The sequence below is a fragment of the Dendropsophus ebraccatus genome, chromosome 1, assembly GCF_027789765.1.
Source record: "Dendropsophus ebraccatus isolate aDenEbr1 chromosome 1, aDenEbr1.pat, whole genome shotgun sequence".
Classification (NCBI taxonomy): Eukaryota; Metazoa; Chordata; class Amphibia; order Anura; family Hylidae; genus Dendropsophus; species Dendropsophus ebraccatus.
In genome coordinates, this window is record NC_091454.1 from 117,799,049 (window position 1) to 117,814,267 (window position 15,219).

The window sequence follows — 15,219 nt, forward strand, 5'->3', positions numbered from 1 at the left end:
TCTGTCAGATAAATCTCTCTGTGTAAATGCACCATTACACTAGTCTTAAACCTCCTTAGGCTGGATTCACATGTAGCATTTGGCCAGCATTTGGTGCTCATTTTCATCAGTATTATTTGCCAAAACCAAGAATTGGTGTAAAACACAATAAAAAAGTACAAATCTTTTTATTATAGTTTGTGTGTGTGTCGGTTCCACTTCTGTTTTTTGCTGAAAATACTGACCAAAACAACTAACTAATACTTTGTAGGTAAAGAGGAATGACACATGGGTATGAAGAATTATACATCTATACAAATATGTCCCGAAGACAAGAACTGCGCATGCTACAATTCAGCTTTCATATGTCAGGCAGACACTTAGCTAGACTAGTGAAGGGGCAAATATTCACCTCAATTCATAGCGGCTCTGCAGGACTGTGAGGAACCACTCCATAATGACCCAGCTAGTATACCAGCCCCTGTAGGAGGAAAGAAGAAAGATTTCCTTGATAATGTTTATCTTCTTACCATCACACAAGAATAAAGGGTAGCCTAAATGCAGACTTTACTGAGTTGAAGGTTCAGTCTGCAATCATGGCTCCAGCCAACAACAGAGCGCTTGGTCCAGACAGCTACTCAGGAGAGTTTTTTTAAAGCTCTCCAAGATGCAACTGCCCCTACCCTGACAAGCTTTTTCAATCACATTTACATATCAGTACGCTGCCCCCACATGCCAACACTACTCATATCAAACTCCTTACGAAACCAAATAAAGACCCAAAGCAGCACCCTTCTTACAGACAGAAAATCTCTTTAAGGGTGCCTTCACACTACCGACTCGCAGCGTTAATAATGCTGTGAGTCGGATAGGTCCTGGCAGATCACTGTCAGTACATACACGCAGCGGGCTGAACGACTGCTGCGTGTATGTAAATCTGCCGGCCACTTAACCCCTTCTGATGCCGGCCGGCCGCCTCCCGCTCAGCTCTGTATACATTATCTCCTTGCTCCACGGGGTCCCGGCGTCCTGCTCTCGCGCCCGGCCAATCAGTGTGTTGCCCTGCCGCAGCCACTGATTGGCCAGGTAGGGAGAGCAGGACGGTTTTCTAATATTTTACAATTTTTATTTTCTGCAAATTTGTATATTTAAAATGGCCCTATTGTGACTTTTATAGTGCTTTTATTTTTTCACCTACAGGGCTGTATGAGGTGTCATTTTTTGCGCCACAATCTCTAGCTTTTATTAGTATCACATTTGTGTAGAACGGATGTATTGATCACTTTTTATTATTTTTTTTAATGTAAAAAACGTAATATAAATCTGCAATCCTGGCATTTTTTACCACTTTTTGTTCACACTGTTAACCATGCAGGAATATTATTGTTTTATTTTAATAGATCAGACAATTATGCAATTATGACATATAATATGTTTATTTTATTATTTTTATGTGTTTTATTTACAAAATGGGAAGGGGGGTGATTTCATGATTTCATGGCGTGTTTTTGAAAACTTTTTTACACTTTTGAAGTCCCCTTAGGGGACTATTACACACATACTTTGGATTGCATACACTGATGATCACTGCCATGCAGTAGCATAACAGGGATCAGTGTTAACGGCGATCTTTTAATAGAGCCTGCCTGTGGCAGACTCTATCAGAAGAGTGAAGAAGATCAAACTGCAGGTAATTAAACTGCATACCCCTGGCAGATTGGTAAGTAACAGGAGCGGCTTCTGTCACTTACACTTAAACGCAGCAGTCTCTGCGTTAAAAGGTTAATGGCAGGCTGCCGCACAATCGCAGCCGGTCCCCACCTCCTAGTGTTACCCCCCCCCCCCCCCAGCATACATTTACATCCTTCAGCGCTAAGGCCCAGGCGCCGAGGGAGTAAATGTACGCCCACGGTCATTAAGGGGTTAAAGGGGACAAAAATGAGAATTCCGTGCTGGGGTGATTTTTAGTAGAGTGCTGGGGAGGATGAAAGAAGTAACATGCTCTTACCTCCCTTGCTCCAGCATTGATGACGGTATCCTGCAGCTCTGGTCCCTCGCTCTTCCCGGTTTACCTAAAAGACTAGGTGAACATATATCCTGTGCTTGTATACAATCAGTTTAAATCACCAGTTATATTCAATTTGCTTATGTACACATGTTTACATATACACATTCCTAAATATATATCCTTATGCAAATAATATACACATATATATATATATATATATATATATATATATATATATATATATATATATATCTTATTCAAGTCTAAGTTTCTAACTATTACTCTTACTTTACTCTGGGCACAACGCAATGACATTAACTTCTTCTTCAGACCATCCATCCGTTTAAGTTCTCCTTTTTTCCAGGCATACAGAAATTCCTTTATATCTTAAAATATCTTTTAGGCTGGGTTCACACAACATATATTTCAGTCAGTATTGTGGTCCTCATATTGCAACCAAAACCAGGAGTGGATTGAAAACACAGAAAGGCTCTGTTCACACAATGTTGAAATTGAGTGGATGGCCGCCATTTAATGGCAAATATTTGCTGTTATTTTAGAACAATGGCTGTTATATTGAAATAATGGCCGTTATTTACTGTTATATGGCGGCCATCCACTCAATTTCAACATTGTGTGAACAGATCCTTTCTGTGTTTTTAATCCACTCCTGGATTTGGTTGCAATATGAGGACCACAATACTGACTGAAATATACGTAGTGTGAACCCAGCTCAACATGTATCCAATTAAAACATAACTTTTATTTCATATTCATAATAAAATCCAACATGATGTGCAAGACCAAAATTAGCAAATTGTGTACACCTTAGGTGAAATACTTGCTATCACAATTCTGCTACGACAAAATCAATACGTCCAGGACAGAAATCTTGAAACTGGGAACTAGGAGCAGGCCCCACTCCCTATACCAACTCAATTACTACCTCTCATAGACAAAATATGTGCTGAATATATATAAGAAAATGCCACTTAATAAAATGTTTGGGTTTTCCAAACTTCTATAACCCTTTCAGACAATACCTAGTCTATTAAAACACAGAGACATCTCCCAATTTAATCCAACCTTTACCCACTTCATTTGAAGGAGGGAGGGATGGGCCATGCTCATGCTCAAAAAATACAAATGTGGAATCAACTCCCCAAATATAAAAGGGTACAGCCTAGCTTGTCTACTACCCCATGTCCTTGGCTGGTTACATGCAACAAGTAACTACTTTAATCTAATCCTGTTAGTGGAACTTGTAACCCCCCCGGCACCTCCAATTATTTCTTCACGTTGCAACCCCTTACTCCCATCTCCCCCTCAGATGCTTATTAATCCTCAGCGATATCCTCAGTGTTGGCATTAAGCCTAGGTGGCATGTAAGACTTCCCTATGGGGCCACCCAGAGTTCCCTTAGTGTAGGGACAGCGGCAACTTTAGAGAGTGGCGGACAAAGAGCATAGAGAAAGCTGAACTTCTAATATACACAGGTGAAAAATGATGGCTTATGGTGTCTGAAAATCAGGAGTAATATGCTCTTGATAGCTATAATTTTTTTGGCAACCATGTAATATCATTGTGTAAGTTCAGACTTATTTTTTTTTTTAGAGCGCTGCTCAAATGGCTTTGAGGACATCCTAGGCATGGAGCCCCATAGGGCCTACCAGAACGACCTGCGAGAGAGGGCTGTGCAAGGTTAGGGCCATATTACATGGGACAATTATCAAAAGAAGAGCCAGTGGAGCCTCATTGAAGAGTCTCGAAACACAGGACTAGCCAGATATCCCTCCGGGAAAGACCCAGCCAGGGGGTGGCTCCTGTAAGGAAACCACCATATTAAGTGGCCCTATAAGTCAATGTATTGACAAGGGAAAAACAACGGCCAGGTAACCATCCACATACAGCTGTTGCGGGGTGTTGCCCCTCATCAGTGTGGAGCAGAATTCTGGCTAGGTGGGAGCAATGCTTAGTAGAGCCATAAAAGAAACAGATCGCTGATCTCAGGGAGACCAGCCAAACCATAACACTGCCGGCTGCTAATGAAAGCGCTCAATGCAGTGAAATCCTAGGTGCATTGCCCCCTGGGAAACATGAATATGCAAATATGTATTTATTTATTCACATATGTATTTATTTATTTATTTTATGCTGCATACTATGGGCTATTGCATATTCTAACTGATTAGGAATCCCTGACACAGGATTATATTGCACTCAGCACTTTTGTGTATTGGATTCTATTACGCATTCATTCCTAACGGACTTATTTATTTATTTATTATATCTTCCTGGGGTTGATATTTTTGTATTGTTTATAAATAAGAGTTATATACTTTATTGACATTCCATTTCTGACCTATGGGCGTTCCACCCGAAGCCTCCGAGGTCACAGACCCGGAAGCCCTTGTTTATCAGCTACTCTCGTTAATGATCCCCTATATAATGTGTGCACACTGTCTACTTTTTAATGCTTGAGAAAAGCCTAGATTGTATGTACTGGGCCGAAACGCGTTGCAATAAAATAATTTTATTCTATATACACGATTCGATGATCTTGGCTGCACACTAACCATGTGCAAACCTCTGTACTCCAGCGCTAATCCTGCCTCGTGGGAAGTCTCTCTGGTCCCGCGATCCGCTGTGATTGCCATACTGCTACATTTCCTTTCCCACCTTTGGTGGTGATGCCCCAGGGAATAGCTGCGAAGTACGCTCCTACACGCCATCTATAGAGTTGTGCCTATCCATTGCACAACTTGTCCAGGTGAGTGGTTCTCTGCAGTACCTTGCTAGTACACTCCCTGCCTCTTCTTACTACACCAGGAAGCGCCCCCCTCCACCCTTTCTCTCATGCAATGGACGGTGTTATACGTTGTATGAACATAGCCTATGGCTGTACGCCATGAGCTGTGAGCAAAAACACTTTTTTTATTAAATAATCTCACAAAACAAATGATACATTAAAAACATTTACTTAATAAAAAGTTTGAAATAAAAAGGGAGTGTCTGTCTCCATACACTATCCTGTTTTATGTCTATTTATTCCATAATAAACAGGCTTGAAAAAAAGGTTGTGTGAACATGGTTGGCTTGAGAAAATCCTGGATGACAAAGTGAGATAAGATAAGAGTAATTTTGTCTCTACTGTTAAGGATCAAATAAAGTTCATTGTGCCATACTTTAGTAAGCAGAGTATTGTTAGCAGCAGTAATAGTATAGAAATAATGTAGCAAAATTGCACATACATTATTTCAATATTTTATTTATGGCATTGAATTAGATAAACAACTGTCTGCTAAACATAATAGCAATGTGGCTGCTGGAGAGGATGATGGCAGGGGGATGCTCAGTGTCCCTCCAGTGCCCTGTGTCCCTCAGTGTCCCCCTGCCATCATCCTCTCCAGCAGCCACAGCCCGCACAGCTCTGGGAGTTGGATCGTGACATCACCATTTTATCCAGGAAGGGAAGCCTTGATGCAGTAGTAAGTGCAGGGAAAAAAACACTTTATAAGTATTTCCCGTAATAAGTGTATATTTGGCATTTGTATAACTTTTGGGGGGTAATACAATACTTTAATGAAAATTTTCGACAGACTTTAAACCAAAGTAAATTTTCCCATAACGAATCATTGAAATGCAGAAAAATAGTTCCACACCCCAAATATATTGGTTTTTTACTCTAAATAACAGGTAAAACAAACATCTAGAAAGCTGGATATGTGATATAATAAGTTACTGTAGAGTATAGCCAAGCAGCATGTGGTGTATAATGTATAATAAGTGCATAAGGATGAAAAAACAGCAGCAGTTTGTAGATATAGAATGGAGGTGCAGATCCCCATAATGCAGGAGCATAGAACAGGCTTGAATAGAAAATCAGGGCTGGGCTGCTGTCAGAGATCTGTGCGGTCACATGATCACAATGAGGAAAGGGTGTGTGTTCAGCATGGACCGATTAGGAAGTGAGAATCACAGAGCTGTGCAGGAGGACAGTGACAGAAACTTTTCTATACTGCAGTGTGTAAAGCTGAGGCTAAGTGCAGGCACATTATAGCAGCAGTGTGTATAGCTGAGTGTAAGTGTAGGCACATTATGGCAGGAATAGAGAGGATGGGAAACACAAGGGCTAACAGAGACTGCAGGTAGCATGAAGGAATAAGCAGGACATATGTGCGCACATAAATGCAGCACTCTCTGTCCAGGAGAGAGGGGTTACAGCTATGAAGAGATTACCTCCACAGTCCTGTCCCCTGATGCAAGACCCAGCCTGAAGTGGATCTGTGGATCTGCTATGATTTGGGAGGTGAGGGAGACTTCCTAGGTCAGAGTACAGTGCTGTAGACCCCGCTATGCAGACAATGCCCCTCCCCGACTTTCCCTCCCACCTAGTATAAGGAGCTCTTAAACCAAAGCAATGCTCTTAAACCAAGTTACAATTTTGAAAAACTGTGAGCTCTTCTGGCAAAAGGCTCTTAATCCAAGTTACTCTTACCCAGAGGGAGGATCTGGGGAGCTGTAGGCAATACTTATTTTGTAGTTCTGCTGCTTTTTATTTTTTGTCAATTGTTAATCAAGCCAAAGAACCCTGAAGCCATTACTATCAGTGATAACTCTATATTAGAAAGTTATATGTTTGTATGCATTTAACATAATTTTCTTATACCCCTTTGAAGGGGTAATCTGGAGAAAATAAATGAAATCAACAGGTGACAGAAACTTGAAAAGATTTTTAAATTACTTCATCATCAGCTGCTGTATGCGATAAAGGTATTTTCTTTTTAAGGCTTACTCTTGTCTGTGACAGGAACTGTCCAGAGCAGTAGCAAATTCTAATAGAAAACCTCTCCTGCTCCGGACAGTTTCTGACATGTGACTGTGAATCTGAGAGTGTCTGTATTTCATGTTTTGGGTGTGAAATACACGTGTATTCAATGTTAACGTCATGAGAACGTAGCCCAAGATGCCTTATAGACACTTCTGCACAACTTTTTTTATTTTCTATTGATTCCACTGTCAATGGTCAAGGCCATTTGAGATCTAAGAGATCTTGTAAAAGTTAATACATGTTAATAATTACAAGGAGGTGATAAGACATCCTACTGATGCGTCCTTAGCGAATAAATGTCAAAGATTTCATTTCAGTTTAGGCACCTAAAGGACTACGACATCACAAAAACCTGGGAACTCAAGGCAAAGTCATTCAATACATGGGTAAGTTTCACAAAGTGAAGTAGAATGAGTAGCAGTAGAGTAAGTAGAAGAACTATGCAGAAAGTGTCATTACAGTATGCTTACATTTCTGCAGCAGAGCTTTACAGCACTCCTACGACTCCTCTACTTTATGGCTATGTTCACACAATGTCATTTATGCAAAATAACAGGTGTTGTTTTTAAAATAACATTATTATTATTATTATAATAATAACAATCAAAGAACAGCTGTTATTTTGCCTAAAAAGATGCTGTGTGAACATAGCCTCTATATGTATATAGATTTTTTTTAACAAACAACATAATTTCATTCAGGACTAAAGTAATTGTTTATATAATACATTGTTCCAAAGTACTACAAGACCCAGAATAATTTTGACATCTCCTCTAAGTACCCGTGAAGCTGACTTTAGTACCCTCACATGTTGTGGTATAAAAGACCAAAGCTGGATTCTTTTTTTTTTTTTCTTTTTTTTATATATTATTTTTATTTTATTTTCCATAAAAAGACAATACAAATAGTTCTCCTCGCAGCGAGTACAAATACCTACTAATCCAAAGTACTATATATCCCCCCCACCCCTGAGACTGGCGAGAGAGGGGGGGAAAAAAAACAAAAACATACAACTCCTTTAGTCCTCAGACCATTTCCCCCAGGTTTTCAAATATTTTTTCCTGGGTTTATCCCTTGCCCCAGCTAATATTTTTTCATACTTTTGTATTTTCCCCATGAGGTTAAACCACCGTTCAAACACAGGGGGATTGGGGTCCAGCCAAGCCCTCAGAATTACTATCCTGGCTAAGAGCAAAGCTTTAAGTACAAAGCTCTGATGGCTTTCCAAGCCCACCGAGCAGCCAAGTATAATATATTTCGCACAATATGGTACCACAATCTCCATTTTCTCAACCATACAGTCCACAACCTTCCTCCAGAAGACCTGTATTACATTGCACCTCCATAACATGTGGATATAATTTGCCCCAACCTGGCCACATTTAGGACATGTGTCATCCAATCTAACCCCAACCTTACGTAAAAAGGTCAGATGACAAACGATGTAAGATTTTAAACTGGACCATCTGATGGTTTTTATTCAAACTACACTTCCTAACATTACCTAGGATATTATCCCACTCTACTTCTGTCTCTGTTCTTTTCTTACTACTAATAAACCAATCTGCGTATAAATTTTCTGTGAAAATCATATATAGTCTCTTCAGTTCCCCTTTCTTATTACCGTGCATTTCTTCTACTGTCTCCATAAAACTAAAAATATGAAACTTAGCCCTACTCCCACCCATCTGGGTTTTCATTGCGTGAAATAATTGCCTAAATCTTAACCAGTGAGATTCGTGTAGTGCACCAAAGCTGGATTCTAGCCACAAACCAGCTTTGGTCTTTACCGCCACAACATGGGAGGGTACTAAATGTAAGCATACTAACATAGCCGACTTGTACTTGTTATTAGTCATTTCTAAGATCTGTAACATTTTTATCAATACATAGATGGGGGTTATAATCATTATTCTAGACACTGGATGCTAAGCCTAGGTTATCACAATAAAATAAAAGCTAAATAGGACCATAATTTGAAAGAAAATAAAACAATTTGAGAACAGATGATAATAAAACGGCTGTATTTTGCAATAACAGGTAATAATGAGCATGTTCATTATTATGGCCAATAACGACCATTATTATATACTGTGCATGCACTGCTGTTCAATTTCCTGTTGACTTCAATGGGGCACATTATTATATTGAAAGTATTTACTTTTACCTCTAAATTACAGCCATGTGAACATAGCCTAAAAGTATTTTAATTACACAGTTTGGCTATGTTGCTACAATGTATGTCATTGTACGAATATAGTGTGTGAACATAGCCTCTACATGTAATCTTTCTTATACTTTGTGTTTTATTCCCTCAACATTATGAGGATCTTTGCTGTCAGTGAATAGAAACATTGGTATTTACAGTCACAGACTGAAATCCTGTACAGACCAAAGTGGATACAATTGTATCCAGTCAAGGCAATGCTCTGTAAGGTTTCCTTGCACATGTCATTCTGTTTTACAGGAGAGTAAGTATTGTGAATTTCCAATTCTCCATGTATTTAAGGGATTGTATATCCCTTGTTAACTAAAATTTTCTACATATTAAATTGTATTACCATATACTTCAATAGGTACCATGTATTGTTGCAGGGTAAATATATAGAAAACAGACATGCAGATACAGTTGTTCACACGTTTTTTTCTGCACAGTTTAAAATTACATCTGTCGTTTTGAGGCTAAAATAATGGACATTATGCTAGCTGTATGGCCTTCCCTTAGTGCAATAATGGCTGTTGGTCAATTATTCTAGTTTGGGTTACTAATTGGCCTTTGGGTGCGGCTTAATTGAAAAGTCCATTGAATATAATAAAAAAAAACAGAGAAAGGACCATGACAAAAGGAAAACTGTGTGTGAACAACTAATTAAAAAACGTCTGCTGTTTGCAAAAGACATCCCCATAGTAATAATCCCCCCCGGTGCTGTCCCTATAGTAATAATCCCCCCTGTGCTGTCTCTATAGTAATAATCTTCCCTGTGGTCTTCCCCATTGTAATAATCCCCTCTTGCTGTCTCTATAGTAATAATCTTCCCTGTGGTCTGCCCCATAGTAATAATCTCCTCTGTACAGTCCCTATAGTAATAATCCCCTTTGTGCAGTCCTCATAGTAAAAATCCCCCCTGTGCAGTCACCATAGTAATAATCCCCCCTGTGCTGCACCCCCATAGTAATAATCCCCCCTGTGCTGCACCCCCATAGTAATATCCCCCCCTTTGCTGTCCCTATAGTAATAACCCCCCTGTGCTTTGCCCAACAGTAATAATCCCCCATGTCCTGCCCCATAGTATTTACCCCCCCTTTGCTGTCCCCATAGTACTAATCCCCCCGTGCTCTGCCCCATAGTAATTACCCCCTGTGCTTTGCTCAATAGTAATAATCCCCCATGTTCTGCCCCATAGTAATAATCCCCCCATGTTCTGCCCCACAGTACTAATCTCCTCTTCCCTGTTCTATCCCATAGTATTAATCCCCCCTCCCATGTTCTGCACCATAGTAATACCCTTCATTGCCAATTAACAAGACACACACAAAAAAAAACATTATACTCACCTTCTTGCATACAGCGGGTCCCTCTATCTCTCATCTGATCTTCTCTTCCGGCCTGCGAGGAGCAGGCCTATCCTCAAGCAGGCACCGTGATATGACATCATTGCGCGTGCTGGAGGATAGAGAAGATGTGTTCAGAGGTGGCAGCGGGCTGTCAGGTGATGGGACGGGGAGGAACTGCGGTCTGACGATCTGCGTAGGTGGTGGGGCGAGCGGAGAAGCAGATGATGTTGCCGGCGGGCGGAGAGACAGATGATGTGGCGGGCGGGCCAGCAGGCGGGCAGGGGTGTGTGCGGCTAGGTAAGGTCTGTGGAGGTGCCACCAGTGCCCCCTAGCTGTCAGCATCCCATGCGGTCGCCCCGCCCACCCGCCGCTAGAAACGGCCCTGATTACAGCCACCATTTTATTTTAGAATAAAGGCCTTTATAATTAACATTGAAGTCTATAGAACAACAGCTGTTGCTTCACACAATGTCTTAAATAATTGTCTTTTTTCCCACTGTCCTTTTAATTAAATTCAATAGACATTTTAATTTAAGAAACAACCAGAAGGGCCAACTTTGAGTCATTACAATGACGGCTGTTGAAACATGCTAAACCTCGGCCAATATTCAATAATCAAACTAACAGCCATTGTTTTGAATGGCAAATAATGCCTTTAAAAAACAGTGTGCAAACATAAAATTAATACACTGCAGTTTATTTTCTTTGCTGCTGATTAAAGCCAATGTTTTAGAAAAATAAATATTACATGTCACTTCTTGATGGGTAGCCAGCCACATGTAGATTGGTCCCATTATTTTGAGCTAATCCATGTGCAAACTCTCTTGTATGAACATAGCCTAAAATAAAACCATTTAGTGACCTACAGTAAATATGAAGTGTTTCTTTGAAAATAGGGGGAATTTATCAATGGTTTTTATGAAGGCTATGTTCACACACAGTAAAATAAAAGCTAAATACAATACAATACAATAATTTTGAGTGAAATTAAAATAATGTCTGAACAGATGAAAAGAAACAGACATATTTTTACAAAATCAGGTCATAAATAATGAGCATGTTCATAATTTAGACGGTTTTATTCAGTTAAGGCTGTTATACTATACAATGTGTGCAATTGGCTAATCTCCTATTGACTTTAATGGAGTGCATTACAAGGCTATGTTCCTACAACAGGAAAATGAGGGAAGTCTCTCATTGTCGAAACTTATGGTGCGTTTACACAAAGGGATTTATCTGACAGATCTTTGAAGCCAAAGGCAAGAATAGACTGTAAGCAGAGAACAGGTCGTAAAGGAAAGACTGATCCTCTTTTCATATCCATTCCTGGTTTTGGCTCCAAAAATCTGTCAAATAAATCTCTCTAAATTTTACCCTTATGTTACAGTGCCTCAACCTAGTCTAAAATTGCTAAAAAATTTTAAGCAATTGCTGGTATAGGCTGGGTTCACACTACGTATATTTCAGTCAGTATTGTGGTCCTCATATTGCAACCAAAACCAGGAGTGGATTGAAAACACAGTAGGGATCTGTTCACACAATGTTGTAATTGAGTGGATGGCCGCCATTTAATGGCAAATATTTGCTGTTATTTTAAAACAACGGCTGTTATATTGAATTAATGGCAGTTATTTACTGTTATATGGCGGCCATCCACTCAATTTCAACATTGTGTGAACAGATCCTTTCTGTGTTTTTAACCCCTTAAGGACAGAGCCAATTTCGATTTTTGCGTTTTCGTTTTTTCCTCCTTGTGCATAAAAGGCCATAGCAGTTGCATTTTTCCACCTAGAAACCCACATGAGCCCTTATTTTTTGCGTCACTAATTGTACTTTGCAATGACAGGCTGAATTTTTGCATAAAGTACACTGCGAAACCAGAAAAAAATTCAAAGTTTGGTGAAATTGAAAAAAAAAACGCATTTTGTTTATTTGGGGGAAATGTGTTTTTACGCCATTCGCCCTGGGGTAAAACTGACTTGTTATGCACGTTCCTCAAGTCGTTACGATTAAAACGATATATAACATGTATAACTTATATTGTATCAGATGGCCTGTAAAAAATTCAAACCATTGTCAACAAATATACGTCACTTAAAATCTCTCCATTCCCAGGCTTATAGCGCTTTTATCCTTTGGTCTATAGGGCTGTGTCAGGTGTCATTCTTTGCGCCATGATGTGTTCTTTCTATCGGTACCTTGATTGCGCATATACGACTTTTTGATCGCTTTTGATTTGATGCGACCAAAAATGCGCAATTTTGCACTTTGGGATTTTTTTGCGCTTACGCCGTTTACCGTACGAGATCAGGAATGTGATTAATTAATAGTTCGGGCGATTACGCACGCGGCGATAGCAAACATGTTTGTTTATTTATTTATTTATTTACTTTTATTTATAACCTGGGAAAAGGGGGGTGATTCAGACTTTTATTAGGGGAGGGGGCTTTTTATTCACAACAACACTTTTCTTATTTTTTTTACACATATACTAGAAGCCCCCCTGCGGGACTTCTAGTATATACACTTTGATCTCTCATTGAGATCCATGAGATCGGCACTCGTTTGTTTTCGGCTGCTGCAGCCGGAAACAAACGAGTGCTGAGCCGGGGACGGCGCCATCTTGGAGCGGTCCCCGGCCGGCTTCAGAAACGGAGAAACCATCCCGGAGGAGCGATCTCCGCCACTAGACACCAGGGAGATGCTGGATCCGGTAATCGGATGCAGCTGTCATGTTTGACAGCTGCATCTGATTACTGTATTAGCGGGCACGGCGATCGGACCGTGCCCGCTAATACCTATGGTCCCGGGCTACACGCGGCACCCGGGACCACCGCGGTTCAGAGCGGGGTCGCCGCGCGGCCCGCTCTGAACGCCCTTACCGGCAATAGGGCGTACCTATACGCCCTTTGTCGTTAAGGGGTTAATCCACTCCTGGTTTTGGTTGCAATATGAGGACCACAATACTGACTGAAATATACGTAGTGTGAACCCAGCCTAAAAATGTGTGGCTCCTACTTCATGTGCACAATTTTTGCACAAAAATTTGCAACATTTTTTACACTGGCTTTCTAGTGAAAGCATCAATACATTTCCCCACAGAGTTTCTTGAATACATTACTATAACACTATACATGACTTACAAATATCTATATATTTATTATTCTAACAATTAATAGACTTTATTTTATTTCATTACTATTAATTTCAATGTTCTTGTTTTCTGTAATTTACTTCAAGATCAATAACCCAAAACAATGTATGAGACAGTGGGAAACCAGTATGTGGTGTCCAGGCCTATATACTCGGAAAATGGATTTCAGGTTGAGAATGAAAAAGTTGAAAGATACCATAAAACATTCCTGGATCATTTACGTGTATTTTTTGGGTAAGTGCTGTATTTGTATTTTAAGTAGACATGAGCGAACCTCGAGCACGCTCGTGTTCATCCGAACCTGATTGCGTGGCATTTTATTACCGGTGACTGAAGAAGTTGGATGCAGCCTTAGAAAGACTTGGAAAACATAGATAGAGCCCTAAAAATTATCTACATATAAAGTTATTTACAGTGTCCACTAGCTTCTTCTGACTGTTATATGTAAGGACTTGCTTTATCCATGTTAGTTATCTGTTTATTTTTCTTGAAATTAAGGACCCATGACGTACCAGTATGCCAATAGGTCTGGAGGCTCTGTTAAGCGAGCTCAGGAGCTGAGCTTTTTTCACAGAGTGTGAGGACCAGCAGCTATCAGCAGCCAAGTCACCCATCATCGCGCAGCCATCTGCCATTAACCCCTGCAGCATTTAACACAGTGACTGGAGCTGGGCTCCTGTCACTGTCCAATTGGGTCCCCCGCAGTGTTACTGCAAGGGTTAAGATTGTTTTAGCTGACTGACAGAGGTCTCTTACCTTCCACCATGCAGTCAGCTTGGTGATCATTGCATAGAGTCTGCCACAGGTAGGCTCTATGTAATGATCACAGATAACACTGATATTCTATGGCCTAGCATTGACCAGTCAATGCAATGTAATAAATCAATATAATAGTCCCCTTAAAAAGTTTTAAAAACAATGACATAACAGCCACCCCAATAAAAGTTTAAATTACCTGCTTTCCAATTTTATAAATAACATTATAAAATAATAAAATAAATAAACATATTATACATTGCAGCGTGCGTAATTGTCCGTAATTGTCTGTAGTATAGAGATCATGCCGGCAAAAATGATGCTTCATATAGGTAAAAAAAATAAATGCATTAAAAGAGTTACAATAGGGCCATTGTAATCACACCTATTTGCAAAAAATAAAGTTTTATTATTAAAAAAAAATTGTAAAACATTAGAAAAGCTATATAAACATGCATATCGCTATATTCAGACTGACCTATAGATTAAAGATATCATGTCAGTTTTACCATAAAGACTATTACGTAAACACAGAAACCGCCTGAAATTGGTGGAATTGCATTTTTTCCCCAGCTTCACAACATAAATAATATTTTGGGGATTCTAACATTCATTTTATGGTACATTGAAAGGTGCCATTACAAAGTACACCTGTTGCTGAGCCCTCACATGGTCCTGTAGATGGAAATGTAAAAGAGTTATAGCTCTTAGAAGGCGAGGAGGAAAATACAAAAACGTAAAATTGTAAATTGTCGCAGTCATTAAGGCCATTTTAGGGTCTCTCCTTAAGGGGTTAATTCTATCATGTGCCATACAAACAAGACAGACATTTCAGCTTCCCTTTCTTGAAAAGGGCCCTGGGAGGTTGCTCACTCTTGTTGCATGGCCCATAATGGCATAAATTACCTTCGTTCACCACATTTTTTAGAGTGCTGC

General features: G+C 39.9%; 1 protein-coding gene across 1 annotated transcript in view; it reads left to right on the top strand.

Moving 5' to 3' along the window:
• The first annotated feature begins 7,105 nt into the window (after positions 1 to 7,105).
• Positions 7,106 to 15,219, top strand: part of LOC138797323 (chloride anion exchanger-like) — a 44,671-nt gene continuing 36,557 nt past the window's right edge. Inside the window, exons 1-2 of the mRNA XM_069977323.1 lie at positions 7,106 to 7,204; positions 13,614 to 13,761. Coding sequence (XP_069833424.1) covers positions 13,631 to 13,761 — 131 coding nt within the window. The 5' untranslated portion in view covers positions 7,106 to 7,204; positions 13,614 to 13,630. The remainder of the gene's footprint in view (positions 7,205 to 13,613; positions 13,762 to 15,219) is intronic.